The following is a 12,511-nucleotide window of genomic DNA, read 5'->3' as shown; positions in this document are numbered from 1 at the left end:
GTTGATCTTCAGAGATCTAAAACATAATCCGCTCCAATTCCCCTTGAGAATCGAACCCACAACCCTGGCGTCGCAAGCGCCATGCTCTACCAACTGAGCCACACACACACACACAATCTTGCTTTCCTCTGATGTTTCGATGGCACAAATAATCATGGAAAATACTTTTGAGATGAAGTCAAAATAGAAACGTGAGCCTCGTCTGCAGAAGTTTAAAATTGGTATCCATGTAGTGAATATTAAGCATGAGTGTGTGATGGTACACCAATCTAAAGTTGAACATAAGAAAAACAGTGGGAGGGGCAGACACAGCAATATAAACATCAGTTGAATGGTGTCTCATAAGCCCCTGCTGTACGCCTGACAAGACATTCCTCATTCTAATACAGTAATGAGTACTTTAAAAAGGACTGCACCCCCCGCGCCGACATATGTAGAAACACTCCAAACGTTAGGTTACGTAACAAATCCCACTAAAGACGACAGCATCACTCTGGATAATCAAAGGCTTTATTCAAACATGAAATACGTACAAACAAAAGAAATTTGAGAAATACCAAGATTTTTGCATAAATTTACATTCCAGAGCATTTCAGAGACGACACATTTTTTTTTGAAATAATTTTTTAAAAAATCTAGAAGCAAGCAGCAAAAACAACACAAAACAAGGACAGTGCATGAACCATAACCATGTTTCTCTTCTGTGTACCTGGCTGCTATGAAGGAGTATGCATCCCATTGCAGATGCATCAAATGGTCGTTGCCCCCTAAACGGCTGATATACACTAATAAATGATTAGCATGGGTCTTTGCATTGTGTTGGCCCATTGCCACCTTACCAGAGATCAAACGGTCCTTGCAGTCAAGACTCGCGCTAGGCTACAGAACAGTGCTTACAACCCAACATGCTGACAGTACACAGGGGCATCCATTGGTGTCATGCTTCACGACACTGTATATTTCAATAGCGGTTGTAGCATTGAGAAGACAACTCTTCTCAATGCTACAGGGTTAGCGTGTGTCCTAACCTGGCTAGAGAAACTCCTGTTACTCGGGCCCCTCAGTGTATCATGACATCAAATCAATTCATAAAGGAATCGATGAAGGGCAAAATGATCATCTTTCCTTTATTGTAATTAACACTTCACCAAAGTGTTGTATATAGTTCGATGTGTTAGTGCCACACACCAGCTAGGTGAAGTGAAATGTGTTGTTTTACAGGGTCAGCAATAGCCTGGTCCTTGATCAGATACTAATATCCTAGTCAACGTATCTGACTATGGTTGTCATGCTAGCAGAGGAGTTGGCTAAAGAAGACACAGGTCTGGGATCAGGCTAGTAGAGGACGACGACCCACTGATTTAAATACACCTTAGAACAATAAAAAAAACACATCAGGATCCTTGCTGATAAAACAGTAGCTTTGCTACCTAGTGCCATGGACAGCAGATAGCAATTACAGTAGAATACAATACAACTACAGTAGACAGTTTCCACATAGTGCTTTCTGAGCATCATCTTATGGCAGAGTGGTTCTCATTTACTCTACTCAATATATACAGCCGAGTCTATGAAATAGACTACGATGGTGAAACTGACATGTGAACCCTGACTTAGAAAGCGGAGAAAGCTTTGTCTTTTGATGTAGAAAAACATGCCAATGTGGATGCAAAATAATATTCAGATATTTATATCTGTGTGCCGAATATTGGTGAACTAAGTTCTTCAAATATATAAAAATAGCTTTAAAAATTCAGACCATTTTTAGCACAGTGTAGCGTTAGATTCATGTAGATTTTAAACATCCGATACAGTAAAGTACAGACTGGTGTAAAAAAGGTCCTCTGCTCCACCTTTCCTCCTCAGAGACATTGCCACATAACAGAACACAAGTCCTCCACACTCAACTTAAGATAACACTCTATGAGGACTAAACTAGTCACGACTCCTCATGTACTTCCTGCCAAAAAAAATAAATATGTAACCTACCAAACAAGTAGCCTGGTCCCAGACCAGTACATGCTTCAGCCAACTATAACGCTAGTCAGAGAAGTTGGTGAAGCAGAGTTGAGATCAGGTTCACCATAGCAGGAGTGGTAACCTGGCCCATTTGTGGCAACAGCATTGGGTCTACAGTAGGACATAAGTGTTCAAAGGCAAACGTCCAAATCACTGGAAAGGTGGAGCAAGAATCCCCCAAAGTTGGCAAACAGAACTCACAGAATCTCTTTCATACAGGACAGGGTTAAGGAAGGGCCAGAGGTTATAAGCATCCAACAACTAACTTTATATAGAATATACTCAGTTGTCACTCATCGTCTTCGTTACAAAGGCCTTTCGTCAATGAACAAAAAAGGGTGAAATGAAAACAAGGTAGAGGATTTAAAAAGGAAACGAGGGGAGTCTATAAACTGGTTGTGTCGCATTCTATAACGCCACAAGGGCAACAACTTTTTTTTCCCCCCTCACCAAGAAAAAAAAGCAAAGACGAAAGCATGACTCATGCGGCACATTCACTTCCTCACAGACACAACAGAAGCATTACCACAGGTAACAATGCACAAAGGCTCAAACACGCACCAACAGACACCTCTCCCATCTGAGAACGGGACGTACAGTAGAATAGGTGGGTGTGTCCGGAGGCAGCTGCCCGCCATCATATACCCCGATATAAAAAAAGGCAAACAGAAAAGGAAACCCAAGGAAAATTTCACAGCTCGCGTCACTGACATTTTAAGGACACTTAAAGGAGTTTTGTATTATTTGGGTTGAGCGCCGAGACAAAGCGTTTCACTTTGTACCTCGTCTATGCTGGTTAAGAGAGTTACCAAAGCATTATTATTTTTTAATTTTTTTAAAACAAGATACGACTGAAATAAATAACTCAAAACTCTACCAGCGGATGTGAAAAAAAGGCCACCGAATGCTTCTGAGATATGCAAACTCAAACATGACAGCACGTCAAAACCTAACCATGACCCTCGAAGCTTAACAACAACTTGAGCGCAGAAAGGACCGCCGTTGTTAAATGAAGATATCATGGATCGAAATCCTGAACTGAATGAAACACACAAACCTCACCTGCACAAATCCTACTCTTACACGAATGCATCATCTGCTCAAGAGATCTAGGTCTGCATGGATAAAGACAGTATCTCCCGTCAGGAGTTCCGGTTCCTGGATGAAGGCCAGTTGAGTCAGAAGATGGGGGCTACTAATGACAAACAGTGCCCTCAATCCCATAATAGCCCAGGTTTCATATGGCAAAAGGCAGGTAACAATACAGGCAGTAAACAGACACCTTTTAGGAGTTAATGGTGAGGTCCCTATTCAATCGAAACCAACGGCCAGGTAAACGGCTAAACTTCATGCCCAATGCTTCCCCATTCTTTCTTCCACATGTTCGGTTGAGAACATGAATCCTGACATGCACTCTTTTAATGCAAATTGAACAGTACTTGTTTGACTTCCTCATAAACCCGGTTAACAAGTTTGATAGAATCAGGCCCTGAAGCTGGATGCAATAGGAAGTCCTCTCCAAAAAGGGACACTTTTTTGACCAATTTATCCAGTTAAAGCGTTGAACCAGTCGACCATGCCCGGCCTACATTAATTACATCCTGAGAAAGAACGACTGAACACAAACATATCAGGTCATCAAAACAGAACCTAGTTTTTAACAGTTCTAACTCAAGAGATGGTTAAGTTACGGTTTCTTTGTGCATTTAAGTGGTTGTTTTGGCGAACAGTAAGTTAACTTTTTTTATGTGGTGAAAAGTGTCACATTGAGAGCAGCCCCCTCACTTAGTTCTCGCCCTCCATCTCTACAAGGCTTTTCTTGCCCGAGGTGATGTCTTGTCATCAGACTTCAGACCAACACCGTTGGCAGAACCTAACAAAACAAAAAGGAACAAGAACAACATGTCAGAAACATATTTGCGTCACAGAGTTACAAATGGCTGGGTGTTTAGAGTGGGCAGCGGTGGGGGACTCACCCCGGGCTGGGTCCTTCTTGTGTTGCTTGCTCTTTGGGCTGATAGCCTTCACCTTAGAAGCCTGGCTCTGGCTGTGCTCCCTCCACTTCTTCAGCTGAAAGTTGATGAATTTCCACATCATCCAGGCCTGGGTGAGGCAAATGGCAGCCAGGCATGTCATCCTGAGTCAGGGAAGGAAACATGAGGACCAGCCATGAGCAGGCTTCTATTCTTTTAGATAGAGGAAAAGTTCTAACTTGCTCTCAAGGCCTCAATCAGAAGGGGAGAGAGGGCAAATTAAAAAGTGACCTTAAGGAACATGACTTGCCTAACGGTGAGCACATTAAAGTTTCCCTCCGCCAATGAGAATCCCTGGTTCTCTGCACGGGGTAGTCCGAAGCCGAAAGTCAGTACGGAGAGGGTGAGGGTGACAAGGCGTGCGATGACGAAAAGCATCGCCCACAAAGTGAAACTGGGAAAGGAGAATCAGAGGGGGGGGGGGTTTACAAGTCACCACGGCAATAGCAGTGACATCTTCTACGGGCTCATGTAAGAAAGGGTTTCCCTCAAGCTTTATCCTGGGGCAAGTTTTTTTTTTTTTTTGCCCTAGCACTATACAGTGGATTCAAATAATCAAAGCTTGATGAGGAGTTTGTTATTGGAGTCAGCTGTGTAGTGCTAGGGTAAAAAATCTATTTAAAAAAATAGGCATGCACCCGGGGGTGGCCCCAGGACAGAGTTTAGGAAACCCTGATGTAAAGACACCATCACTACCAAGTTATTCAAACCAAAATCAGGGGACGCCAACATAGAAGGACAAGCTCCCATTGGAGCACACGAGTGAGTTGCTGAAGGCTGGGGATAATTCTAACTAAACTCCAAAACCCTGTATGCAGATTCTACTGCCAGTGTACAATCCATACCCCTTCTGCTTGTTCTCGTCACTGAAATAGAACAGGCGCGAGGCGTGGAACAGGAGCTCCACCAGGGAGTGAGGTACAAGCAGCACCAGGCCCAGCCGGTGGAGGCTAGTGAACACACAGGAAACAGGAAGTCAGCACAGCACCAGGTGAAACATATCAGAACTTCAGATGGCATTTTTTGTACAGGGATTAACAGCACTGAAATACTCAATATTATTCACATTTGCAGCAGGAAGCATTGTCTTTTAAAGACATCCAGATGATTTATGCATATCTACCATAACAGCCTATAACTGATGCATGCAATTATAAGCTGCAGTACTCCAATATTGTTCAGTAGTAGGTGTCTGATCTATTAGAAAGATTGCATTTGTTTTATTTGGTAAGAACAGCACCACTGTGAGTGCTGCTACCCTAGCGGAAACGTCAACCCTGAGGCCGATTGAGGACATGGTCAGCCAGCCCCGACAGGGGTACAGGATACATCACATTGAAGCGATTTGAAAATAGTCTTGAACATCCTCCTTCCTTCCCTAGACTCCCGTCGGCCATGCCCGGTGATCAGGAACAGATGTGGGGCGCACTAGAATCAAATGAATGCCCTGTGGGGCGCACTAGAATCAAATGAATGCCCTGTGCTGCCAGACCAGCGGTCTTGAAGGAGAGAGGACAGAGGGCCATTACATAATATTGGGCCAAGGTTCAGAAGTACCTCTAACTGGTTTAGTTGACTACTGATTATTCTACCATCTGCTATTACTACTAAATCTTTCCATAGCCACTTTCCCCAGAACAAATGAGTTTGTCAGACATAACCTGTGTGTGGTAAGTTTAAAAGACTGCCTGTATTTTGAGGATAAAGTAAGGAAATGTTTACAACTAACCCCACCCATCTCCCCCACCCAGCACACAAACTCTCGTTGGGATATATGACATAAACGGGATTGTTTTGACAGCGGTATCCCTCTGGCATAGTTTGAATACCTCCCTTGTTGTCCGCATCGTCCCATCACACTAAACCAGGCCACCTCACACACAGTCACGAGGCGATAAGGGAATATCCACAGCTGCTCACACACACTTCATTGCAATGACGGGAGCACCCAGATATGGAGTGCGTTTACCCCTCTGCCATACCAAACCCTTTCCTCGGCTTGAAGAGAGGTTCTGCCGCTTCATTCAACTATTTGGGAAACGGCTCACTCAAGGCCGTGGAATACAGGCTAAATAAAAGTGCAAACAGAAAACTTCAGAACGGCAGCTCCATTCTAATAGCCCATTCACCCTCTTATCTGACCACTTCACTGAAAAGGACACACTCACTTTAAGACGTAGGCACCGGTGATGTGGAAGACGTAAAGGCAAATGTAATAGAGCTGGCGGGGAATGTCCTCCTGAGAAACAAGCAAGACAGAGCCTTTATTCATGACTGCTGTTTCAGTGTAAGATGAGAATAAAGAATAGGAACTGCTGTTTCAGTGTAAGATGAGAATAAAGAATAGGAACAGTATAACAAGATATATCCTTCCAGGTTTTAAAATAACAGATGGGTCATCTTTAGGACCTAACCCCTGGTGCGCTCATGGACGCTTACCTTTCGCACTTTCTGGAAGTACAGTTCAGGAAGGGCGTGGAGCCAGTAGGCCATTTGGCAAATGTAGAAGAACTTCACCTGAAAGCTGCAGAGGACAGGTGACAGGCAGGCAGAGGGAGAGATCAGGTCTATCAATGTAGGGAGGGAGTGGATATGATTGGAAGGTTTGACCATGATAACTTCAATCCCGTAATATATGCATTTTACAAACATGTTATTTGATGGTACATTAAAGTACATCAATAATAAAAAGGTAATTTGGGAGAAAATATTCCATTCACAATCTATGCATACCTGCTTATTCCATTTCCCACAAATTAAAAGGCATAGAAATAAGATGCCTTGTAACACAATGACAAATCTGGAAAGGATGGGAAGACAGAGACACCTGACGCTGTGTGTCTAGCTTGAGTAAAATATCCCATTCTTAATAAATATTTCAGGGGAACCTGACATCTAACATGGATTTGATGAGGCAGCCCAATACAGCAGAAGTGTACTCCCACACGCAATACTGGGGCTGCAATGCACCCTGGGAAAGCAAGGCCTGTCCGATGTGCCACCTCAAAACAGCCGAGCCTTCCCAGAAAACATGTGTTCAAGAATGCTTGGTAACTCTAAACAAGAACACACAGAACGAGCCGTGATGAATAGAGGTCTTACCCTGACCTACTGACATATTGTTGAAATAATGACCGAGCAAGCTGAAGGTGTAAAATGAAATGCATAAATCCTTACTTACACCATGTGGGTGTGTGGATAGCCCGCCCATAGGAAAGTAGGATTTGTTGCAAATTCCTCCTAACAGATGAAAAGAAGAGAAGGCGTGAGCCAAAGAACAAATACAACGGGATGGAGTGCTCGTCTCGTCACATAATGTTCCCTGGCAGTGCTTCGTTGGCCTTTTTACCGCTGTTAAGATGCTGCAGCCCCAGATGAAGGAGATTAAGTAGAAGGCAGCAAGCTGTCCCGACTCATTGAACTTGCTGTGTTTGGTTTTTGACAGATGCAACCGCCTATTCATTTTCTGAAATCAGAGAGAATAGGACATGAGAAGCTGGGAAACGTGTCAGTTATCATTTGTTGTGGGCTGTGTAGTGGATGTGGGGGGATGCTATTAGAATGGCTAAGAGGGTGAGGAGGATAAGGCGGATGAGAGAGAAGGCCAGACCTTATTTTATGACTCACACAGAGAGATGGAAAAGAAGGGGGGGACACTCGCATACACAGTGACGTATGTATTCTGTGGAGCAACGACCTTTACAGAGGTCCCGCTTTCTCTCTCAGGTCACACACACACACACACAGTGTGTCAGGGTCTGTGTGCATAGCCACTCACGTCAAGAACGTATTCCTGTATTAAGGCGTGGAGTATGACAGCGATGAGCAGGTAGAAGAACACAGTGGCCATGTCTTTAGGGCCGTACTGGTACAGGTTCACTGGCTCAGCCCGCTCATCTGATAACACACAAATAACAAACAAAAAACATGGCTTGAGGGAATCAAATACAAGGTATTGGATACAAGTACTAAATAATGTAATAAAAAGGCAAATGATCTTGTTTTAAAAATAGATACAAAAGACAAATGTAAAAACTTACCAAGACCTTGCGTCACATTGTACTGGACAGTGATGAACATGACGGCAAACTTCGCTGTCACCTACAATAAAGGAAGGACATAAGTGTAAATGTGCGTGAGAGTCAAAAACAGTACAAATGTGTTAGGCAGAGGTTGGGGTGGATAATGTAAACAATCCCCGTATTTTGCTGTAACACGGATATATTTCAAAGCTAACTGGCAAGCAATCCATTTGGCAATATTAGATCGCCAACTAGGCTGTGTGAAACGCCAGCTGACCAGGCAGCCACTAGCTTGAACAGTGCCCCCCCCCGTGTGCAATCAGTGTGACACATGAGAAGGGAGACGCTAGCGCCCAGCCCCCCTCGTCAACATAGACGATGCTTTTTTTATACATTTTTTTTTAAAGATCTAGCTACTTGCCCTACCTAAGCTAACTTATACAGCATACATCCCAGGATTTAACACTGTACCTCGAACATCAGGCCGAGGAGAATGACCATAGCCACACACGAAACCATATCGGCGTGATTCTGGATCACGAACTCGTGGCTCAGCACCGCCGGGCTCTTGTTCTTCTTTCGGAAACCCATGGCTGACCGATACAGCTCTCCCTCCCTGCCGCACTTCAGTCACTCGCTGCCCCCCGCTTGCACACAGATGCAAACTCTCCTCTTTTGCTCCCTCCACCACTGCCAGTACACTGGGTAAATTGCAGGTCATGTGTTAGCTAAGAAACGACAACAAAAAAAGATGTACCAAACACACACGCGATTTGTTCGTAAGTCAGTTAAACGTCCACCAGTATTTTTTTTGCCAGCTGCACAAATGCTGACGTCTATTTTGTATGGTAATGAGGAAACCGTCAAAATAAAAGCCCGAAATTGAAAACTGCAACGTGGAGAAGTCAATCAAGATGCTGCATTACGTTTGAATCAATGTACATTTGTATTGTGCTTATAAGCAAATGTAGTGAGGAATTTACGAAAACAATTACAAACATGCCTCTAAAAACATTTTTTTAAGACCAATATCGAAAAATACAATGTTCAATGTTTAGAGAAACAACTATTCTATGTACAGAGGTAGAAGTGGGGTTGGGAATACTCAATACAGTAGGTTCTGTAGAATCTATATATTTAGAACTCCTACTCCTCCAAGGGCTTTTCTTTATTTTACTTCCTTCTACATTGTAGAATAATAGTGAATACATCAAAACTATGAAATAACACATATGGAATCATGAAAAACAGAAAAAGAGATGAAAAACAGCTTCTATCTCGAGGCCATCAGATTCTCAAACAGCCACCCCTACCTACAGACTTGATATCATTGGCCACTTTAATAAATGGAACACTAGTCACTTTAATAATGCCACTTTAAGAATATTTACATATCTCACATTACTTATCTCATATGTATATACTGCATACTGTATCCTTCACTATCTATTCTTTACTATCTATTGCATCTCAGCCGCTCTGTCACTGCTCTTCCATATATTTTATACTTATATATTCTTATCCCATCCCTTTATTAGATTGTGTGTATTAGGTTCTGTTGTGGAATTTGTTAGATATTACCTGTTAGATACGGCTGCACTGTCGGATCTAGAAGCATAAGCATTTTGCTACACTCGCAATAACATCTGCTAACCATGTGTATGTGACCAATAACATTTAATTTGATGTAGTAACAAAAAATGTATTAAACAAATGAATCACTACTAAAGGACACCAATAATAAGAAGAGACTTGCTTCGGTTAAGAAACACATGAAATTAACATTAGACCGGTGGATATTTGTCCTTTGGTCTGGAGTCCAAATTTGAGATGTTTGGTTTCAACTGCCATGTCTTTGTGGGTGAACGGATGATCTCCGCATGTGTGTTCCACCGTAAAGCATGGAAGAGGAGGTGTGATGGTGTGGGTGTGCTTTGCTGGTGACACTGTTTGTGATTTATTTAGAATTCAAGGCACACTTAACCAGCATGGCTACCACAGCATTCTGCAGCGATACACCATCCCATCTGGTTTGGTCTTAGTGGGACTATCATTTGTTTTTTTCAATAGGACAATGACCCAACACACCTCCAGCCTGTGTATGGGCTATTTCACCAGAAGGAGAGTTATGGAGTGCAGATGACCTGGCCTCCACAATTGAGATGGTTTGGGATGAGTTGGACCGCAGAGTGAAGGAACGTGCTCAGCATATGTGGGAAATCCTTCAAGACTGTTGGAAAAGCATTCCAGGTAAAGCTGGTTGACAGAATGCCAGGAGTGTGCAAAGCTGTCATGAAGTCAAAGGGTGGCTATTTAAATAATATAAAATATACTTGGATTTGTTTAACACTTCTTGGTTATTACATGATTCCATATGTGTTATTTCGTAGTTTTGATGTCTTCAGTATTATTCTACAATGTAGAAAATAGTAAAAAAATAAAAATAAAGAAAAACCCTTGAATGAATAGGTGTTCTAAAACATTTGGCCGGTAGTGTAGGTAGAAGTGTGGTTGAGAATAATCAGTAGGATCCATGTATGGTGTTATTTCATGGGGGACTGAATTATTTTTATTTTACTAGGCAAGTCAGTTAAGAACAATTTCTTATATACGATGACGGCCTAGGACCAGTGGGTTAACTGCCTTGTTCAGTGGCAGAACTTCAGATTTTTACCTTGTCAGCTCGGGGATTCGATCTAGCAACCTTTCGGTTCATTTCAGTTACTGGCCCAACACTCTAACCACTAGGCTTCTACGAATCAAAATATAATTACTGTATATGAATTACATATTGACTAATAGAGTCGGGTCATGTAAGGACTCTATACTAACCAGCATTTTAATGATTTCCAAAACAATACATACATTTATTGTTGTTGTGTTGAATATCAGTTGGAAAAACAAAACACTGTCATGACTATCCTGTGAGGATCCAAAAGATCAAGTGACAGTGGATCAGCTCTACAGAGCTCTCGTTCTCTCACAGAGGTGGAGAGGGATGGATGTGGGGTTTTTATGACCCCGCACGTTGATCGTAAACCATAGAAGGCAGACAATTCTTTTTGGTGCCTAGTTTGGGTGATCAGAATGTCTTTGTGTCTTATGAAGAGTTCTCTGCCCAAAACTACAACATCAAACCATGGACACTGGGACAATATATTTGAACATCCGAATATTGGGAATGATGCCTATTTTGTGACGTCATTTAAAGTATCATGAAGACGTTATAACGAAAACATTGTAACTTGAAGATTTTTCCATAATGTGTATATCAAGTTTACATACTTTATGTTGTGTGTGTCACGCCCTGGTCTTAGTATTCTGTGCTCTCTTTGTTATTTTGGTTAGGCCAGGGTGTGACATGGGTGATTTATGTGGTTTGTTTTGTCTAGGTGTTTTGTAGTTTATGGGATTGTGTTTAGTTAAGTATTCTAGGTAAGTCTATGGTTGCCTGGAGTGGTTCTCAATCAGAGGCAGGTGTTTATCGTTGTCTCTGATTGGGAACCATATTTAGGCAGCCATATTCTTTAGGTCTCTTGTGGGTGATTGTTCCTGTCTCTGTGTTTGTTGCACCAGATAGGCTCAGTCACTTTGGTTTTTCTATTTTCCTTGTTTTGGAAGAGAAGAGAAGAGAACGAGCGCCATTCTCCTTGCGGAGATGGTGCTAAATACATCAACACGGTCGGTCCCTGGGATTGGGCTGGCTAACACGATTAGGTTTGCTTGGAAGGAAAAGGAGATGGAGCCTTTAGGACGGGAATCTTTTGGAAGGATAATATTGATGGGGATTCTAAAGCTGACGGTGAAGGACGTGTTTTGTTTCCAAGGCAACTCGTTGGAGGGAGCATACGACGTGGCACTATATACAGAGGCAAAACACGATGATATCCTGAGAAGGGCAAGAGCAGTGGGAGGTGAGAGGCCGATGTGCCACTACGAAATAACAAGCCTGGCGAAGAATAATTTTAGGGTTGTAACTGTCAACATTTACAACCCTTACGTTAAGGACGAAGAGGTGAGGGCTTTTCTGGGGAGATATATGGATAACGTCTCCTCAGCAAGGCACCTCAAAGACTCCCTTGGGTTTTGGAATGGGAGGAGAGGTTTCCAGGCCCTCCTCAGAGAGGACCCAAAGGGACATGGTGGCTACCTCCATCCTCCTGCTATGTTCTCCCTAGGGGCTGACAGGGGGACGTTGTTTTATGCACGTCAGCCCCCATTTTGCAGACGCTGTATGGCCTACGGTCACATATTCGCCTCATGCAGTACAAGAAAATGCAGATTTTGTGCATCTGAGGATCATGAGGCGAGGGATTGTGACAAGCCTAAGACGTGCCATGGGTGTGGCTCGTCAGCACACCTGTGGCGGGGGTGCCCGGCCCGTCAGCGGTCATATGCGTCTGCGGCTGGGGGGGGAGCAGGGGCGGGGGATGGGGG

At 43.1% G+C, this 12,511-nt stretch overlaps 1 protein-coding gene across 1 annotated transcript; it reads right to left on the bottom strand.

The window, feature by feature from the left end:
- Positions 1 to 492: 492 nt before the first annotated feature.
- Positions 493 to 9,004, bottom strand: LOC110532019 (translocating chain-associated membrane protein 1-like 1). The gene is made up of 11 exons (XM_021615603.3): positions 8,546 to 9,004; positions 8,093 to 8,153; positions 7,831 to 7,949; positions 7,402 to 7,518; positions 7,234 to 7,292; positions 6,492 to 6,576; positions 6,221 to 6,291; positions 4,898 to 5,002; positions 4,303 to 4,446; positions 3,996 to 4,156; positions 493 to 3,892 (listed from the first exon to the last, which is right to left on the bottom strand). Exons 1-11 carry the CDS (start codon positions 8,663 to 8,665, stop codon positions 3,825 to 3,827), a joined length of 1,110 nt encoding a protein of 369 aa, XP_021471278.2. The 5' UTR covers positions 8,666 to 9,004; the 3' UTR covers positions 493 to 3,824.
- Positions 9,005 to 12,511: the final 3,507 nt, after the last annotated feature.

This window comes from Oncorhynchus mykiss, chromosome 9, assembly GCF_057628025.1.
Source record: "Oncorhynchus mykiss isolate SJ-2025 chromosome 9, ASM5762802v1, whole genome shotgun sequence".
Classification (NCBI taxonomy): Eukaryota; Metazoa; Chordata; class Actinopteri; order Salmoniformes; family Salmonidae; genus Oncorhynchus; species Oncorhynchus mykiss.
The sequence above is the reverse complement of the archived record's forward strand: the minus strand, read 5'-3'. Positions and strand labels throughout refer to the sequence as shown.